Source organism: Lepus europaeus, chromosome 5 (genome assembly GCF_033115175.1).
Source record: "Lepus europaeus isolate LE1 chromosome 5, mLepTim1.pri, whole genome shotgun sequence".
Classification (NCBI taxonomy): Eukaryota; Metazoa; Chordata; class Mammalia; order Lagomorpha; family Leporidae; genus Lepus; species Lepus europaeus.
This window is the reverse complement of record NC_084831.1, coordinates 78231316-78246187: the sequence shown is the minus strand read 5'-3', so window position 1 is coordinate 78246187 and position 14872 is coordinate 78231316. Positions and strand designations below refer to the sequence as shown.

General features: G+C 43.8%; 1 protein-coding gene and 1 pseudogene across 1 annotated transcript in view; one reads left to right on the top strand and one right to left on the bottom strand.

Annotated features, from left to right (window-relative positions):
* Positions 1 to 7739, top strand: part of LPAR3 (lysophosphatidic acid receptor 3) — a 93571-nt gene extending 85832 nt beyond the window's left edge. The window contains exon 3 of the mRNA XM_062190100.1: positions 7408 to 7739. Within this exon, the coding sequence (XP_062046084.1) occupies positions 7408 to 7739 (332 nt within the window). The remainder of the gene's footprint in view (positions 1 to 7407) is intronic.
* LOC133760492 (large ribosomal subunit protein eL31-like) lies at positions 265 to 626 on the bottom strand (annotated as a pseudogene).
* Positions 7740 to 14872: the final 7133 nt, after the last annotated feature.

Genomic DNA, 14872 nt, shown 5'->3' with positions numbered 1-14872 from the left:
AAACTCCTGAGTACTTCACACAGGGTCCTTTGGGTCTGGCCCCATGTTCCCTTCTCAGTTGCCTTTCTGGTTAAAAGCCATCCCAAACTTTGTGGAATTCCTCAAATGCATCATGCTGTGTTTCATCACTTCAGCTAATTTTCTGTGACAGTACTAGAGTCACCATGTTCAGGTTCCATCCCTGTCAGTCCCTGATGGGCAAGACAGTGCACTACTTACATCAACAAGAGCTGCATCTGGTACAGTACCTGGCGCTGTACTGACTTAATCAGTTCTCATCCACATTGACTGCAGATTTTTGAAAGTGGTAACAGGTACATAGGTAACCAAAGCATGGAGCTTGTTTGGCGACTCTTCATCCTCATTATGTTTTCTGGACAATCTCTCGCGAATGTGGTATGGGACATTCCTTATTCCTTTGATGCTGAGCCTGGTATCGATGCACACATCTGGAGTCCCCTCTCTTTCATGGTAAATGTCTGGATCTCTGTGAGTGCCTGAGGGGCGCACTTGTTGAAGCCCACTCCATGGATGCACTTGTGAACGTTGATAGTGGACCCTTGGGTCACCACCTGGTTGATGGCAGAATGGCCCTTCTTCTTGCCACCCTTCTTTGTGAGAGCCATCTCATAGGGGCCAAGTTGGAAAGGAAGCCTCTATTGACTATTAATTAACTTCAGTTACATTCACCTAACTCATCTCTCCTGCTACTAAATGTGGGCTTCTTGCTCAGTTCTCAGGATACAAATGGGTGTGAGGCACAGCTTGCATGCTTAGTAAGTCTGTAATGTGTCTGAGAGATAGGACTCATGTATTAAAACCTATCTCCATCATAACATAGTGCTCAAGAGCGTCTATTGGGAAGGCTCGGGTTCGAGATATAACTCTTCTATTTGTTGGCTTCTGAACCTAGGAAAAGCTATTGAACTTCAACTTTTTCATGTTAGATGGAGATAATGGAAAGAGTAGTGAGCTTGTAGCAGGTTTGAAAGAGAGGAGCATTGAAGCCCTACGCACATGGCATGGCCCAGAGCTCTCAGGAAATGCTAGCATGGAGTTAAGCAAATAATGTACCCAGTGCCACAAGAATAGGGATGGGGAGTGGTCACTGTGGGTTGGAGAAATGGGAGCGGTTCAGTGGAGGAAGTGGAATATGAGCTAAGCTTAGAAAGAAACATAGACCTTGCACTGAGAGGTGGGAAGGCATGCCTGGCAGAGCAAACCAAGTAATCAACAGAGGCCTGGAGGAGAACTGTGTATGCGTGGCCTATAGAGTGGCTTTGCTACCAGTGTTGGTAAATTTGTGAAGATACTTCAAAAAGTTTGTGGAAAAGGGCCAGCAATTGTGACACAGCATGGTTAAACTGCTGCCCACAATGCAGCATCCCAAATGAGTGCAGGTTCAAGTCCCAGCTGCTCTACTTCCAATCCAGCTCCTTGCTTGTGTGCCTGGGAAAGCAGAGGAGGAAGGCCCAACTACTTGGGTTCCTTTACCCACATGGAAGACCCAGATGGATTTCCAGGGTCCTGGCTTTGGCTTTGGCCGGCTATTGCAGCCATTTGAGGAGTAAATCAGCAGATGGAAGATCTCTCTTTCTCTTTCTCTCTCTTCCTCTTTCTCTCTCTCTAACACTACCTTTCAAATAAATAATTTATGGAAAATGGAATTCAAAGATAAGTTTATTATGGTACAAAAATTAATTGAAATCTGCATAGATTTTTCATAATATATATTTGAAATCACAAACTTTTTGAAGATTCCTCGTATTTATGTGTTATGTGCCCATTTGTCCAAGTACAAATTGAAGATACTAATCTCTACAGATGCTTATTTTCCTGTTTTAGAGAATTCTACCCACAGTCTTTTCCATGGCTCATTGCTAAGTCTGTAAGAGTCTGTGATTTTGCTGACGGAATCAGCTTGATGAAGCCATTTGGACTCAGTATAAATAGTTCTCAAAACTAATCGTGTATCATAATTACCTACGGAACTTCTTAGTCCTACAGATTTTCATATCCCCCTGAGGTTCTGATTGTTGGATCTGATGTGGATCCCAATCAGAATTTGCATGATTAAAAATCTCCCATGGTAGTATGGATGGCCAGCCAAGCTTGGGAACCAACATCTTAGTGAAACCATTATAATCAGTTCTTAGCCTAACCATCCTGTTCCCGTATTGTGTACGTGAAATAAGTCATATTTACTTGAATTTTATGAGAAGTAGAAACTCATAGTTCAGTAGAATTTAGGGAGTTTTTTTACGTGTAAAATGAACACTAAGCCCTCCCTTTCATTTAGGAAAAAAAATCCCTTGCCCTTGTTTGTCTCAGGACAATCCAGGCAAAGGAAGTGGCTGGTCAGGGGAGGCTGTGTGTGTGCTGAACAGCAGACTCCTCTCTGCCGTCCCTTCATCTGCTTGGAGGAGGTGTGACATCCCAGTCTTGTCTCTTTGTCCTTTTCCACTTGTTCAGGTGACCTTCTGGCACGGCCCGAGACGCCTCTGTGCTTCCTCTCGCTGTGTGATGCCCTTCAGGTTCTGGGAGATGGCTAACACATGTCTTTTCTGGGCCTTTTCTTCTCCAGGGGAACCAGACCTCCTGGGTCCCAGGTAGACACTTCTGGACTCATTCCTGTTTGTTTTTAAAGAGATTTGGGCCTAGCACGACCTCTTCTCTCTGAACCCCTCTGGTTCCCAGCAGTTGTAGTCCGAGCATTGAGACTAAACACTAGCACACAAACAGCAAACCTTTTAGTTTCTTCTTTTACAATTTATTGAAGACTAATAGGGGACTGGCTGATACATATATTTCAGATACACAAACACACATACACACACACACACACGCAGACTTTCCCAGCTTTTAAGAATTAGAACAGTTGCCCATTTGTGTCTTTCTATACGCATTCTCTAAGGTCTCTCTAAGGTTACAGATTCCCAGAGCCAAAACCATTCTTGACATTTTCTTCTTTTAAATTTTTTCTTGGGTGCTTCATATATAGCTGATGACACAGAGTAAAAAGCCCTCACCAACAAACTGCTGGATGAACTGAGCATCTGTTCTGAGATGTGTTTGGAAAGAAAGCCTGGCCTTTGGACGGAGGAGTCAGAATGGCCATGTTCCCCCGGGCATGCGGTCAGCTCAGGGCAACTTCCCTGAAGCAGCCATGCTCTAGTTTAGCAGCCTGGTGTTAGGGGGCTGCTCTTCCCAGATGCCTTGGCCTTTGCTGCCATTGGAAACAGAATAAGGACAGAGCAGAGATGCTTGTCTCTGTTCTAACCCCATGGCCAGCCTCTACGTTTGTTGTCCTTCCGCCTTCCTCCTCCTCTCCCTACCTTTCTCCCTCTGTCCCTCCCTCCCTTGTTTCCTTCTTTCCAGTCCCCCCTCCTTCCCTCCAATCCAACTTCCTTCCTTCCTTCCTTCCTTCCTTCCTTCCTTCCTTCCTTTCTTCCTTCCTTCTCTGGCCAGAAAACCCTTTTGTTAGCAAACCAACAGTGGCGACTTCAAAGTCCAGAAGTATCTCCGCCCATCTCCCATTACTCACTTTGTGGCCCACTGTGGGCAGCCAGGCAGGTGGACAGAGTGCAGGCTCTGGACCCAGGCTTCCTGGACTGCAATCCTGCCTCTGCCTCTGATCAGCTGTATGACTTTGAGAATGTCACCTAATTTCTCTGTGCCTCCGTTCCCTCAGGCTTAAAATGAGGGCAGTATTAGTGCCTGTTTCCAAGTGTCGATATGAACATTACATGAGTTAATTTATTTAAATTCTTACTGCCAGATACAAAATTATTACTCAACAAAAAGTTGTCAAGGGTTAACTGAGTGGTTTATTTTATGTAATTTGACACAAAGGGAAAATAAATATGAATTATTGCATGATGATAAATTTTGTGTCAATATTCATAAGGATATAATGTTAGACCTCAAGTTGCTTAGATTCATCTGTCTTTAAACTATATCTTAATTTTCATTGACTTTGATTATCAATGTATTTGTATTCATTTCCATCATCAAACTGCAGTTGTTCCATTTTCTTCATATATTGCACTTGTTGCTACCTCCTTTCTTTTGTATTGAGAGTTTTTCTCTTTTAGTTGCATTTCCCTCCTTATGTTAGTTTGCAAGTAATATCCTCTATTAAATTGGGATGTGTACTTTTATAAAGTTTTCCCCTCCTTCCCATTAATACAAGGGCCTTGGAACACTTCCAGCAGGATTTCTTTGGAATTATGCGATCGCATGTAGCAAAGATTCTTTACTTCCGACCTGGCAGCTCCAGTGCTTTGAAGTCTGCTGTGTGTGGTTCTCCTCTCAGGACTGCCTGGCAGCCCCCTCCCTGGGAGAGTCAGAGAATACAAGTGCTACTGTTCTAACACTTGTTACTGTTGTAACTGGAGTTGTCTCCTGCACTGGTGTTTTCAGAATGTTTGACCAAGCCCAGTAGTAAGAAATAGACTTTTATTTATATGCAATATATACATAAATATAATGTGTTTTTAAAAAACACTTTTCATGAAAGAGAGCTTCCCTTGGTCTACATTATGTACTTGGAGCTACTCTATTCTTCTCTGTCATTTAAAACAAAAACAAACAAACAAAAAAACTGATCGAACCCATTAAACTATATATCCACCAAGGAATCCTGACCCATGTTTTGAAAAATCCCAGACCTAGCCTGCAGTCCTCAGTTTAGAACTGAGCAAAGCCCAGGGCCATGCAGTTAGGACCCACATCTCTGATCTCTTATCTCCACATCCAGTTCTTTGTCCACATACATCACCGAGACCAGTAACAATAGAGGACAGAGAAAAAAGGGAGTGTTTTGTGAACTATACTCATGAAACAGAGGACCAGACCCTCCAGCTACTTCAGAGACATCAGATTTTGTTGGGAATGAAGAAGCTAGAATAATCACTACTTAGTAAACCAAACACAGTGTTGGGCATCATTTTCCGTTATCTCTAATCCTTCCAACCACCTCCCAGCCAATTCAGTTCATGATCTTTATTTTATAAAGGAGAGAATAGAGGCTCAGAGAAGTAATTCACCTAACTAGAGTAGCTCATCAGGTGTAGACCTGAGCACAGAACTTTCCTGCCTTCCAGCACTTCTCTGTAATTCTTTACTTGTCTTGCTGGAAAGAAGTTAAAACCACAGTAGTACTCTCCAGAACCCATTCCAACCAGTAAGCATAACTAGTTGGTGATACACTGTATAGACTCGCTTGTTTAGTCTCTCTCTTCCATTAGCATTTTAGCTTTCTGGATGTTTGGTCGGTCTCTACCTTGTTGACTGTCTGCTATAGCTCCTAGCACATTTAAAGAATGAGATGAGGGGGCCAACACTGTGGCACAGCAGGGTTAGCCATAGTCTGCAATGCTAGCATCCTATATGCGTACTGGTTTGAGTCCCGACTGTTCTGCTTCTGATCCAGCTTCCTGCTAATGCACCTGGGAAAGCAGCAGAGGATAACCCAAGTCCTTTGGCCCACATGGGAGACTCGGAAGAAGCTTCTGGCTTCAGACTGGCCCTGCTCCAGCTGTGGTGGCCATTTGGGGAATAAACCAGTGGATGGAAGGTCTCTCTCTATATATATATAACTTATAACTGACTTTTAAAAATTTTTTATTTATTTTTATTTATTTATTTGATAAGTAGAGTTATAGATAGTGAGAGAGAGAAACAGAGAAAGGTCTTCCTTCTGTTGGTTCACTCCCCAAATGGCCGCCATGGCTGGCGCTGTGCTGATCCGAAGCCAGGAGCCAGGTGCCTCTCCCTAGTCTCCCATGTGGTTGCAGGGGCCCAAGCACCTGGGCCATCCTCCACTGCACTCCCGGGCCACAGCAGAGAGCTGGCCTGGAAGAGGAGCAACCGGGACTAGAACCCGGCGCCCATATGGGATGCTGGCGCCACAGGTGGAGGATTAACCAAGTGAGCCACAGCGCCGGGCCCTAACTGACTTTCAAATAAACAAATAAATCTTTTTTAAAAAATGAGATGAATCTTTGTTGAATGGGCATACTACAGAGTTGGGTCACCCAGTGGACAAGGGCACAGCCTATGGAGAAAGACTGCCTGTGTTCAAAAATAGGTATCCCTTAAAAGCTACTTGATCATAGGCAAGTTAGTGAAATTCTCTCGAGCCTCATTTTTTACTGGGGACAATAATGCCAAACTCCACAGAGCGGTCCTATGCGTTAGTCAAGGAAAGAATTGACACCAGCATCTGGCTTATAGTAAGCATAAAGGTTACCTATTAATGCTATCAGAGGTTATTACAACTAAGTTGGGCAGTGTTGAGCCTCTGTCTCATGTTAGGAGAAAACTATCACAGAATTCAGAGATAAGTATGACCCACTGCCTGGAGACTCAGAAGAGACTTCACTGTTCACATTCAGTTGTTGCAGAATTTAAAGAGCATGTTTCTAACGATCCTATCATGAAACATTTATTTCAGGCAAAACAAATCTAAACCTAGAGCCTATGATTAAGCAGATAGCCTGTGACTATGTCAACAAGAATGGAGTGCTTCCTAAGCATCAACACAGATGTATGAAGAATGAAATTTGTGAGTAGGTAATTTAGTTAAAACACTAGGAGAATGCAGTAGCTGTAGTCCATCTTATTTGCAGAAAAGCACTAAAAAAATCTAATTTAGAGGCCAGCACCGCGGCTCAATAGGCTAATCCTACGCCTGCGGCACCAGCACCCCGGATTCTAGTCCTGGTTGGGGTGCCGGATTCTGTCCTGGTTGCTCCTCTTCCAGTCTAGCTCTCTGCTGTGGCCCGGAAAGACAGTGGAGGATGGCCCAAGTGCTTGGGCCCTGCACCCGCATGGGAGACCAGGAGGAAGCACCTGGCTCCTGGCTTCGAATCGGCACAGCGCGCCGGCCGTAGCAGCCATTTGTGGGGTGAACCAACGGAAGGAAGACCTTTCTCTCTGTTTCTCTCTCTCTCACTGTCTAACTCTGCCTGTCCAAAAAAAAAAAAAAATCTAATTTAGAAAACAGAAGAATTTAAGATTAAGTGTGTAAGCCCTGGAGGCAGGGAGTCCTCCCCCACCATTTCACCCTGGAATTGAGCCACAATTTTCTCAGCTGTCAAGTGTGGACAGTGATAGCAGGTGCCACCCAGCATGGTTCAGAGAACAGCCAGAGATCATGGATGTGCAGTGCTTCTTTGCAGATAAGAAAGGGAACTAGAATGTGGCTGATAATCAAGGCAGTTCCCAGCTGTTTGCCTTCCCAAAGCACAGATTTGCTTAGATGAAGGGTGCAAGTCTGCTTTGCAGTTGCCCAAACAAGTCCTTACGATCCCTGGATGCCACTGACCAAAAGCTGGGAGAAAGGAGGCCCGAGTAAGCAGCCTGGAGTCTGAGCACCTGTTGCTTCCTCTTCTCTCTCCCCAGGGGCGTTTGTGGTCTGCTGGACCCCGGGCCTGGTGGTGCTGCTCCTGGACGGCCTGAACTGCACTCAGTGCGGCGTGCAGCACGTGAAGAGGTGGTTCCTGCTGCTGGCACTGCTCAACTCCGTCATGAACCCCATCATCTACTCGTACAAGGACGAGGACATGTACAGCACCATGAAGAAGATGATCTGCTGCTTCTGCCAGGAGAGCAGCCCCGAGAGGCGCCCCTCCCGGGTGCCCTCCACGGTCCTCAGCAAGAGCGACACGGGCAGCCAGTACATAGAAGACAGCATTAGCCAAGGCACAATCTGCAATAAAAGCAGCAGCTCCTAAGCTGTGGACGCCTCTCTGCCCACCCGGGCCTCCTCTGGGGTGACCTGTCTCCACCAAAGCCCGTGGACAGTGTTATTTGAAGTCTGAATTGATCACTGCTAGATTTTTTTTTAAATATTGTCTTCCATAATTTCAAAGCAGGGACACTGGGCGTTTTGAGAACACGCAGGGTGGATTTCTGCTTGTCCTGGGAAGTGCTCAGCGCATCTGCCCGCCCCGCCGGCGCTCTGGGCTCTGCTGCCTCCACACAGAGGATGTTGTTAAAGGGCTCAGGCCAAAATAAATGATAAATAATGTTACTTGAGCCTCCTTAGGTAGCTTCTTGGAAAGCCTCTGTAGTTCTTCCTGTATGCATTTGAACTTTTTAGAGATGCTTGGGCGATAATTTTTTCCCCCTCAAAGAAACATAGCCAGTAGCTAGGTGTTCAGTAGGAACCTAAGAATAACAAATCCGTTAAAGGCTCCAGATTCAACCTGATGTTTAACTAAAGGAACATTCCGAGGAAAGGCTGACTTAATAATAACAAACAAGGGAAAGGTTTAAAGCCTCCTTGGGAGCGAAACAGGCCTCAGTGTGCTGCTCCAAGTGTGCACACGTGTGCAATGCGTGTGCCTGCGTGTGTGTTTATATGACCTAACTTTGTGTTTAAAGACTCCAGGGACACTGATGGCGAAGTAAATCTGCTGGCACCGAGACTGCTCCATCGAGGACAGTAGCTGCAGACACAGCCTGTTGTGGTCTAAGAGAAAGGAGAAAGAGGTGCCCCTTGGAAACTAGCCGTTTCTAGAAAGCAGAGTCAAAGGTATGCGGATGAGCAGGCCGGATCCCTTACGGAGAGCCTCAGCTGGGAGCTTCGCTTCAGCCCTTGTGTTTCAGCCACTGATGGCTGCTCAGACTGCATACGTGGGAGCTTTTCATGTCTCATATTTTGCCCAGAGTTATCCACGTGTTTCTTGTACTTGTCTTACTTGTGGGCAGAATTTTGCCATGGGTTCTATTTTGAATTCTCCTTCGAAGACCTAAGAAGGTAAGGTGAAGGGCAAGTTGGCCAAGAAGAAAACAGTGTTGTACTCCCGTAAGCTACTGACCAAAGTTGGCTGTGGAAGCAGAGTATGTTCTGACCTAGAGAAAGAAGAACATCCGGGCAGATATGATCGTATTTATGTAGTTTGCAGAAGACGTTTACATTGTTTGCTGTTGTGATATAACATTTTTGTGCAAGAACTACTTGTAATAAAAAGATTTGAGAAGCCATGCTTTTAGATAGAATGGCCTAAAATTGAGAGTAAAATGATTTGAAAGTATAGATTTCACAAACTGTGTAGTCAGTGGGTCTATCTGAAGCTTATATCAAAGCTACCTGTAAAATAAAATTTTAAAAAGATGTGTCCTCTCTTGTTGAGCTACTTATTGTTTTGTGTATTTTCTAAGTAAACAAGGCAGTTTGTGGTACTATAGCACACCTTTCTATTGCAGAAGACACATCAAATTTGCCACAAAGTACATACTCTCAGTGTTTTATGTAAGCATTTTGAGTCACAGCTGGCCAAACAGTGGAGAATTGAAACTGAATTCCAGTCCCCGAATAGCTACTCAGGGATCTGCAAAGGTTTTATTTTAAGGAAAGAACCATTTTTAGTACCGTGCAGCGGAGAGTCATGTTCAGGATGCTGTCTGGAGGGGATCCAAAGCGTGGAGACTCCCGGTAGAAATGTAACGCTTTTCTTTTTGTGCACGCACACACATCTCCACAGTGGTGCAAGAGTGGAAAAGAATGTATATTTGGAAATGACAAGCGTCCGGGGTCTCAGGTCTTGCTGAAAACACTCGACAAACCCAGCCCTTAGTAGGGGGTGGGGAGAAACAAAGAATATTCTTGCTTAGATGCTACAGTCCCAAGGTTATCTGCAAGTCACTGCCATGGTGATACTGCAGATTTCACCCAGACTTTGCCAAAGCCCCTGTGACTCAAGGCATGGGCTGCTCCCCATCCAAACAAGATTGCATTTTTTTAGATTTTTCCAAGTTGTACTGATCAATCTGTGTTAGTTAGGTCTCCATGGCAACTGCCTGCTTGAAAAAAAAAAGAATGTTTTGGAAATAAATTTTTTCGTGATGAATTTTTTTTTCATGGGGGTAGTAGGCTTGGGGCTAGTTATTGGCCTTCAAAAGCCCTATGTTGCCTACATTTGTGCTAACTCCAAACACACACAATTCCAAACCATACAATAAATGCGAGTCTCTGACACAGTTCTAATTTTCCTCAGAATCAGCACTTAGATGCTTTTGTATTCCTACAAATCCCAATGCGGACGTGTTGGTTCCCTGGCTCCATCAGCATTCAGAGCACATGATTAGCCCCTGGTAGGATGGCCGGGAACCAGGTTCTTGTGGTGTCAGCATCAGAAGTGTTAGGCAGTGCAGCGGCGCAGCTGCATTCATTTGCAGTATGGTCCAGTGCAGAGCCCAGGGCGTGCTGTGCTCTGTGTTTGTAGACTGGTTTTCCTCCTGAGAGGCAGAGTGCTTTGTGCTTATTGGCTCTCTGATCTTCTCGTCATTATGGGCAGGAGGTTGGGGGGTGGGGGAGGGAGAGGCAATAAGATGGCTTGGGCATCTTTTTGATTGGTTGATGAGGTATAATGAAAATAAGCCTTGGGAAGACACCTGGGAAGGTGAGTTATCAATGAACTCCAGCCCTGTCAGAGCCTGGAGTGAAAATAACCAAAGCATTAGCCCACGTGATGGTACACCTCACTGTGTACAGTTACTAACCCGCAAACTCAGACCTAACTCTGGGAAGTCTGTCAGAGAGTTCCATCACCCTGGTGGACCACTGATGTGGAGTTAAATTGGGAACCCCTAGGGATCCGTCCGATGTTACACATATTGTATTCAGGCACTGGAGTTGGGGTTAGATTCACTTAAAGATGAGGAATTCTAAAGATTTTAAAGGAAGACAGGCAGCATTTTGTGTGAAGGATGCTGTCCTGAACACAACACATAATTTTAAGACTTTTCACAGAGAAATAAATATTAGAACAGATGCTGTTGTGAGGTTGGTTTGTCTTTTGTCATTCTGCTGTATTTTATCTTTATACCATTTCTCCAGTGCTTTTTAGAGTGTGCTCTTTCCTAAATTAACAGATTGTAAACTATTGATGGCAGTTGTAAGGGGCTCATAGGGTTTTGTCATTTACAACTTGTTTTTTTTTTTTTAAAAAAAAATATTTATTGGGCTGGTGCAGGGATTAAGTCACAGTCCGCAGCACCAGCATCCCATATGAGTTTGAAGCTCTGCTGCTCCTCTTCGGAGCCAGCTCCCTGCTAATGTGCTTAGGAAAGCAGCAGAAGATATCTTGAGTGCTTGGGATACTTACCCATGGGGGAGACCTGGAAGAAGACTTCAGATCAGCCCAGCTCCAGCGGTTGTGACCATTTGGAGAATGAACCAATGGATGAAAGACCTCTCTCTGACTCTCTCTGTCTTTCTCTAATTCTGACTTTGAAATAAGTTAATAAATACATCTTTTAAAATACCCTCAAATATATAAACACCCCTTTAAAAAGATGTATTTATTTATTTGAGAGGCAAACCCAGCCCTTTGTAGCCCCCTCAAGAGGAAGACAGTCTACAGACACACAGGACACGTGGGTTAAGCATGTACTATGAGACAGTCTACAGACACACAGTACACGTGGGCTTAAGCATGTGCTATGAGTGCCAGTGAGACCAGGGACCCAACACCTCTACATTGGGATTTATAGTATTATAAAACATCCAAGTGCTGATTCTGGGGGAAATTAGAGCTGTGTTGGAGACTTGCATTTACTTTCTGGTTTAGAGTTGTGTGTGTTTGGAATTAGCACAAATGTAGGCAAGGCAGTGTCATAATCATTTCTGTGCATAGGCTGCTGAAGGCCAATAACTGGCCCCAAGCTTATGCATATGAAGAAAAATTCAATAAGAAATTGAAAAAATTTATTTCTAAAACATTCTCTTTTTTTTCAAGCAGGCAGTTGCCATGGTGACCTAATTTGAGCCCCTCTGGGCACATTAGCAGGGAGCTGGACTGGAATTGGAGCAGCTAGGACTCCAACCATTACCCATAATGGATGCCAGTGCCACAGCACCGGCCCCCATCTATAACTTCTGCGCTAAGTGTTTATAGTGAAGTCACATGTGGAGATTGCAAAGCACATCAGTGAATGTGTGGGCAACACTTCAGCATGTGACACTGCAGTGCCTGTGCGTGGCAATCCACAAACATGGTTTGCCATTCACTGATCCAGCCAATCTTGGAATCTGCAGTTCCTGGCAGTTTTTTGCAGCTAAACAATATACTTTTCTGTACTAACAATTTCAACTTTGCATAACTCAAATTTCCATAAAATCCATCTGTAGTTTATTTTCTGTTGAGAGTGTGCACATTGCACAGTAATAATGAGGTACATTCAAGAGAAAGGGGAGGAGATGCCTGCTAGGAGACAGTTTTACATCTTAGAAAGGGGTATGCCTTCATCAAGACACGTTTGTATCTATTCAGAATTCAGAATATTCAAAACACAGTGAGTGACTTGGAACTTTACTGCAATCTGCCAGAAAACCCTGTCAATTAATATGCCTGTCAACAGTATTCCTAGTGTAAGTAGAGTTGTGTAGTTCACCACTCCAACAAGTGCACATGATAACCCATATTAAAGAAAGTACTGGGCTAAATTCTGAATATGTGGGTTCTGACTTCTTTCCTACTCTGTCTATGAAACTCTAAACATGATTGCTGGGCTTCTAAGTGAGAGGTGGAAATTAAAAGATCTATAAGGATCTTTCCATCTTCAAAGTCCTGATTCACACAGCATCTTCCAGATGAGAATCCTAGAAGGAGCCATAAGTCAGGATACTGTGACTTTCATTTATTGCATAGGGATTTCAATGAAAATGAGCCATATTGTCATTTACTGCAGTGGTTCTCAGGTTTCAGAATAAGAATCACCTAGGGAGATGATCTAAAATCTCTGCGTTGTAGGTAGTTGTGGCATGTATGATCATAAATCCATCTTTAGTATGGAGCAGGAGGGTTTTCTGGAACTAAATGGAACTGCTAACCCGTGCAGAGAGCCTAACAGACTGGATGACCTCCTTATGTTTCCTAAGAGTGGACTTAATGGTGAAACACGTGAGCTGCTATTTTCTTCCTCATGACAAATAGAAAACCGCACATTAATCTCTTGAACATTTCCAACGTGCTGGGGACTCTGCACTCTCCACCGAAAAAAAACTCTTGCTCTTAAAAGCGTTAGCAAAATCATAAATCAAACATATACACAAATACCAAATAAGGGAACTGAAGCGAAAGGGAGCTGAAAACAGGATGGACATGTGGTTCTTGTTGCTGCCAGTCTTAAGGTATAACAATAGCACATTGATGATATCGATGAACTTTGTGTATTTGGCCTCTGGAATATCATTCTTGATAACATAATTCTCTAGCACCTATTGGAAGAAAAGGGCTACTTTGGGGGTTAAAACATTTTACAGTTTATGAGCTGGGGATATGGTACTAATGATCTAAACTAGAATTCTGTGTTTTGCTTTGCTTGTGTGCGTACTTGACCACAGGTTTATATAAATGTAGCAGATGGGACACATCAGTTAGTTTTAAGTCAGAAAAACAAACTATACTGGGTATTTAAGGCAGGAAAGTTTTTAAAACAGGCAATTAGGTGCTCATAAAACAGTTGGAGAGGCCAGAGGGAGCAAGAGAAGGGAAGCCCACAATTAGGTTTCAGGTTTGCAGTTAACTTTTCGCCAATTATTGCCACACAGTTCAGGGCCCTCTGGAAGCTGCCTGCTGAGGTCGGTAATTTGTGGAAGGACACCCAGAGGCCACTGCCCAACCTCAGATTTCAAATCTGCATCTAGAGGAAGAGCGTGGCTCCTGCTTCCCTTCTGGTCTCTTCATCTCTCATAATTATCTGGCACGGGCAGGTCTAACCTGGGACGCTTCCTGTCTCTATTCTGGGACATGTCGTGCCAAGGCTTCCAGCCCTCCAGATGCAGGAGAACGTAGGGAACAGGTGAGCAGCAGAGCTGAGCGCTGACATACAAACCAGCCCATGGGGAAAGGAGAACGAAAGGGCAGGGCAGGGGAAAGGTTCCTGGCTTCTGGCTCTTTCCCCTTTTCCTCAGACCTGTTAGTTTTTCTCGACTGAGGGAAGAGACAGTATAACTAGTTCTACAGTAAGTGGGTAAAAATTCTTTAAAACATTGTGTTGGTACATGCCATGTGAAAGTTCCTCATTATAGAGATCTTCCAAAAGCATTGTCTTCCAAAGACAAAAAAAATGTAAGAGCATAGCTCGTGTGTTATTAGCTGTTCATAATCCAAATCTGTGACATCGAAGCTGACAGTAATGCACAAGAAATAAATATTCAAATTATTCATGGTTAGAGTTGACATACAACTATGGCAGATATATCATTACATAATCTTTCCTTCAGGTTTTCAGGTAGTAAGTAGAATAGGATCTTGAAATAATGTAAACAAAGGTAATTGTCAAACTTGGATGTGCAGAGTCATTTAAATGACAGCTTTCCAGGGATGGATGTTTGGTGCAGCAACTAAAACATCTTTTGGGATGCTTACATCCCATATCAAATTGCATTGTGTTGAGTCCTGATTCTGCTCCTAATTCCAGCTTCCTGCTTATGTGCACCCTGAGAAGGCAGCAGGAAACATCTCACGTACTTGAGTCCCTGGGAGACCTCAATTAAATTCCTGGCTCCTGGTCCAGACCCTGGCTGTTGGGGGTATAGACCAGAAATAGAAGATCACTTTCTGTCTCTATGCCTTTCAAATTAATAAGAGAAATAATTAAAAAAAAAAAGACTGAAGTGTCCCTATGATCCTAAAAGATGCAATTGGTGAGCCCTTTATAGAAGAGAATAGCCATAGATCTAAGTTCAGAGTTTACAGTTCAGGGGAGAAATCACACTAACATTCTTTCTTCTGATAGCCTGATTAATACACCTTTTGAGGAAGTTCTAATATAGGGGTCATCTTAATTTTACAAATGAGGAACTTAAGACCACAAGATTGAGTGGATATTTAAGATGCATTAGTGACTAACTCAA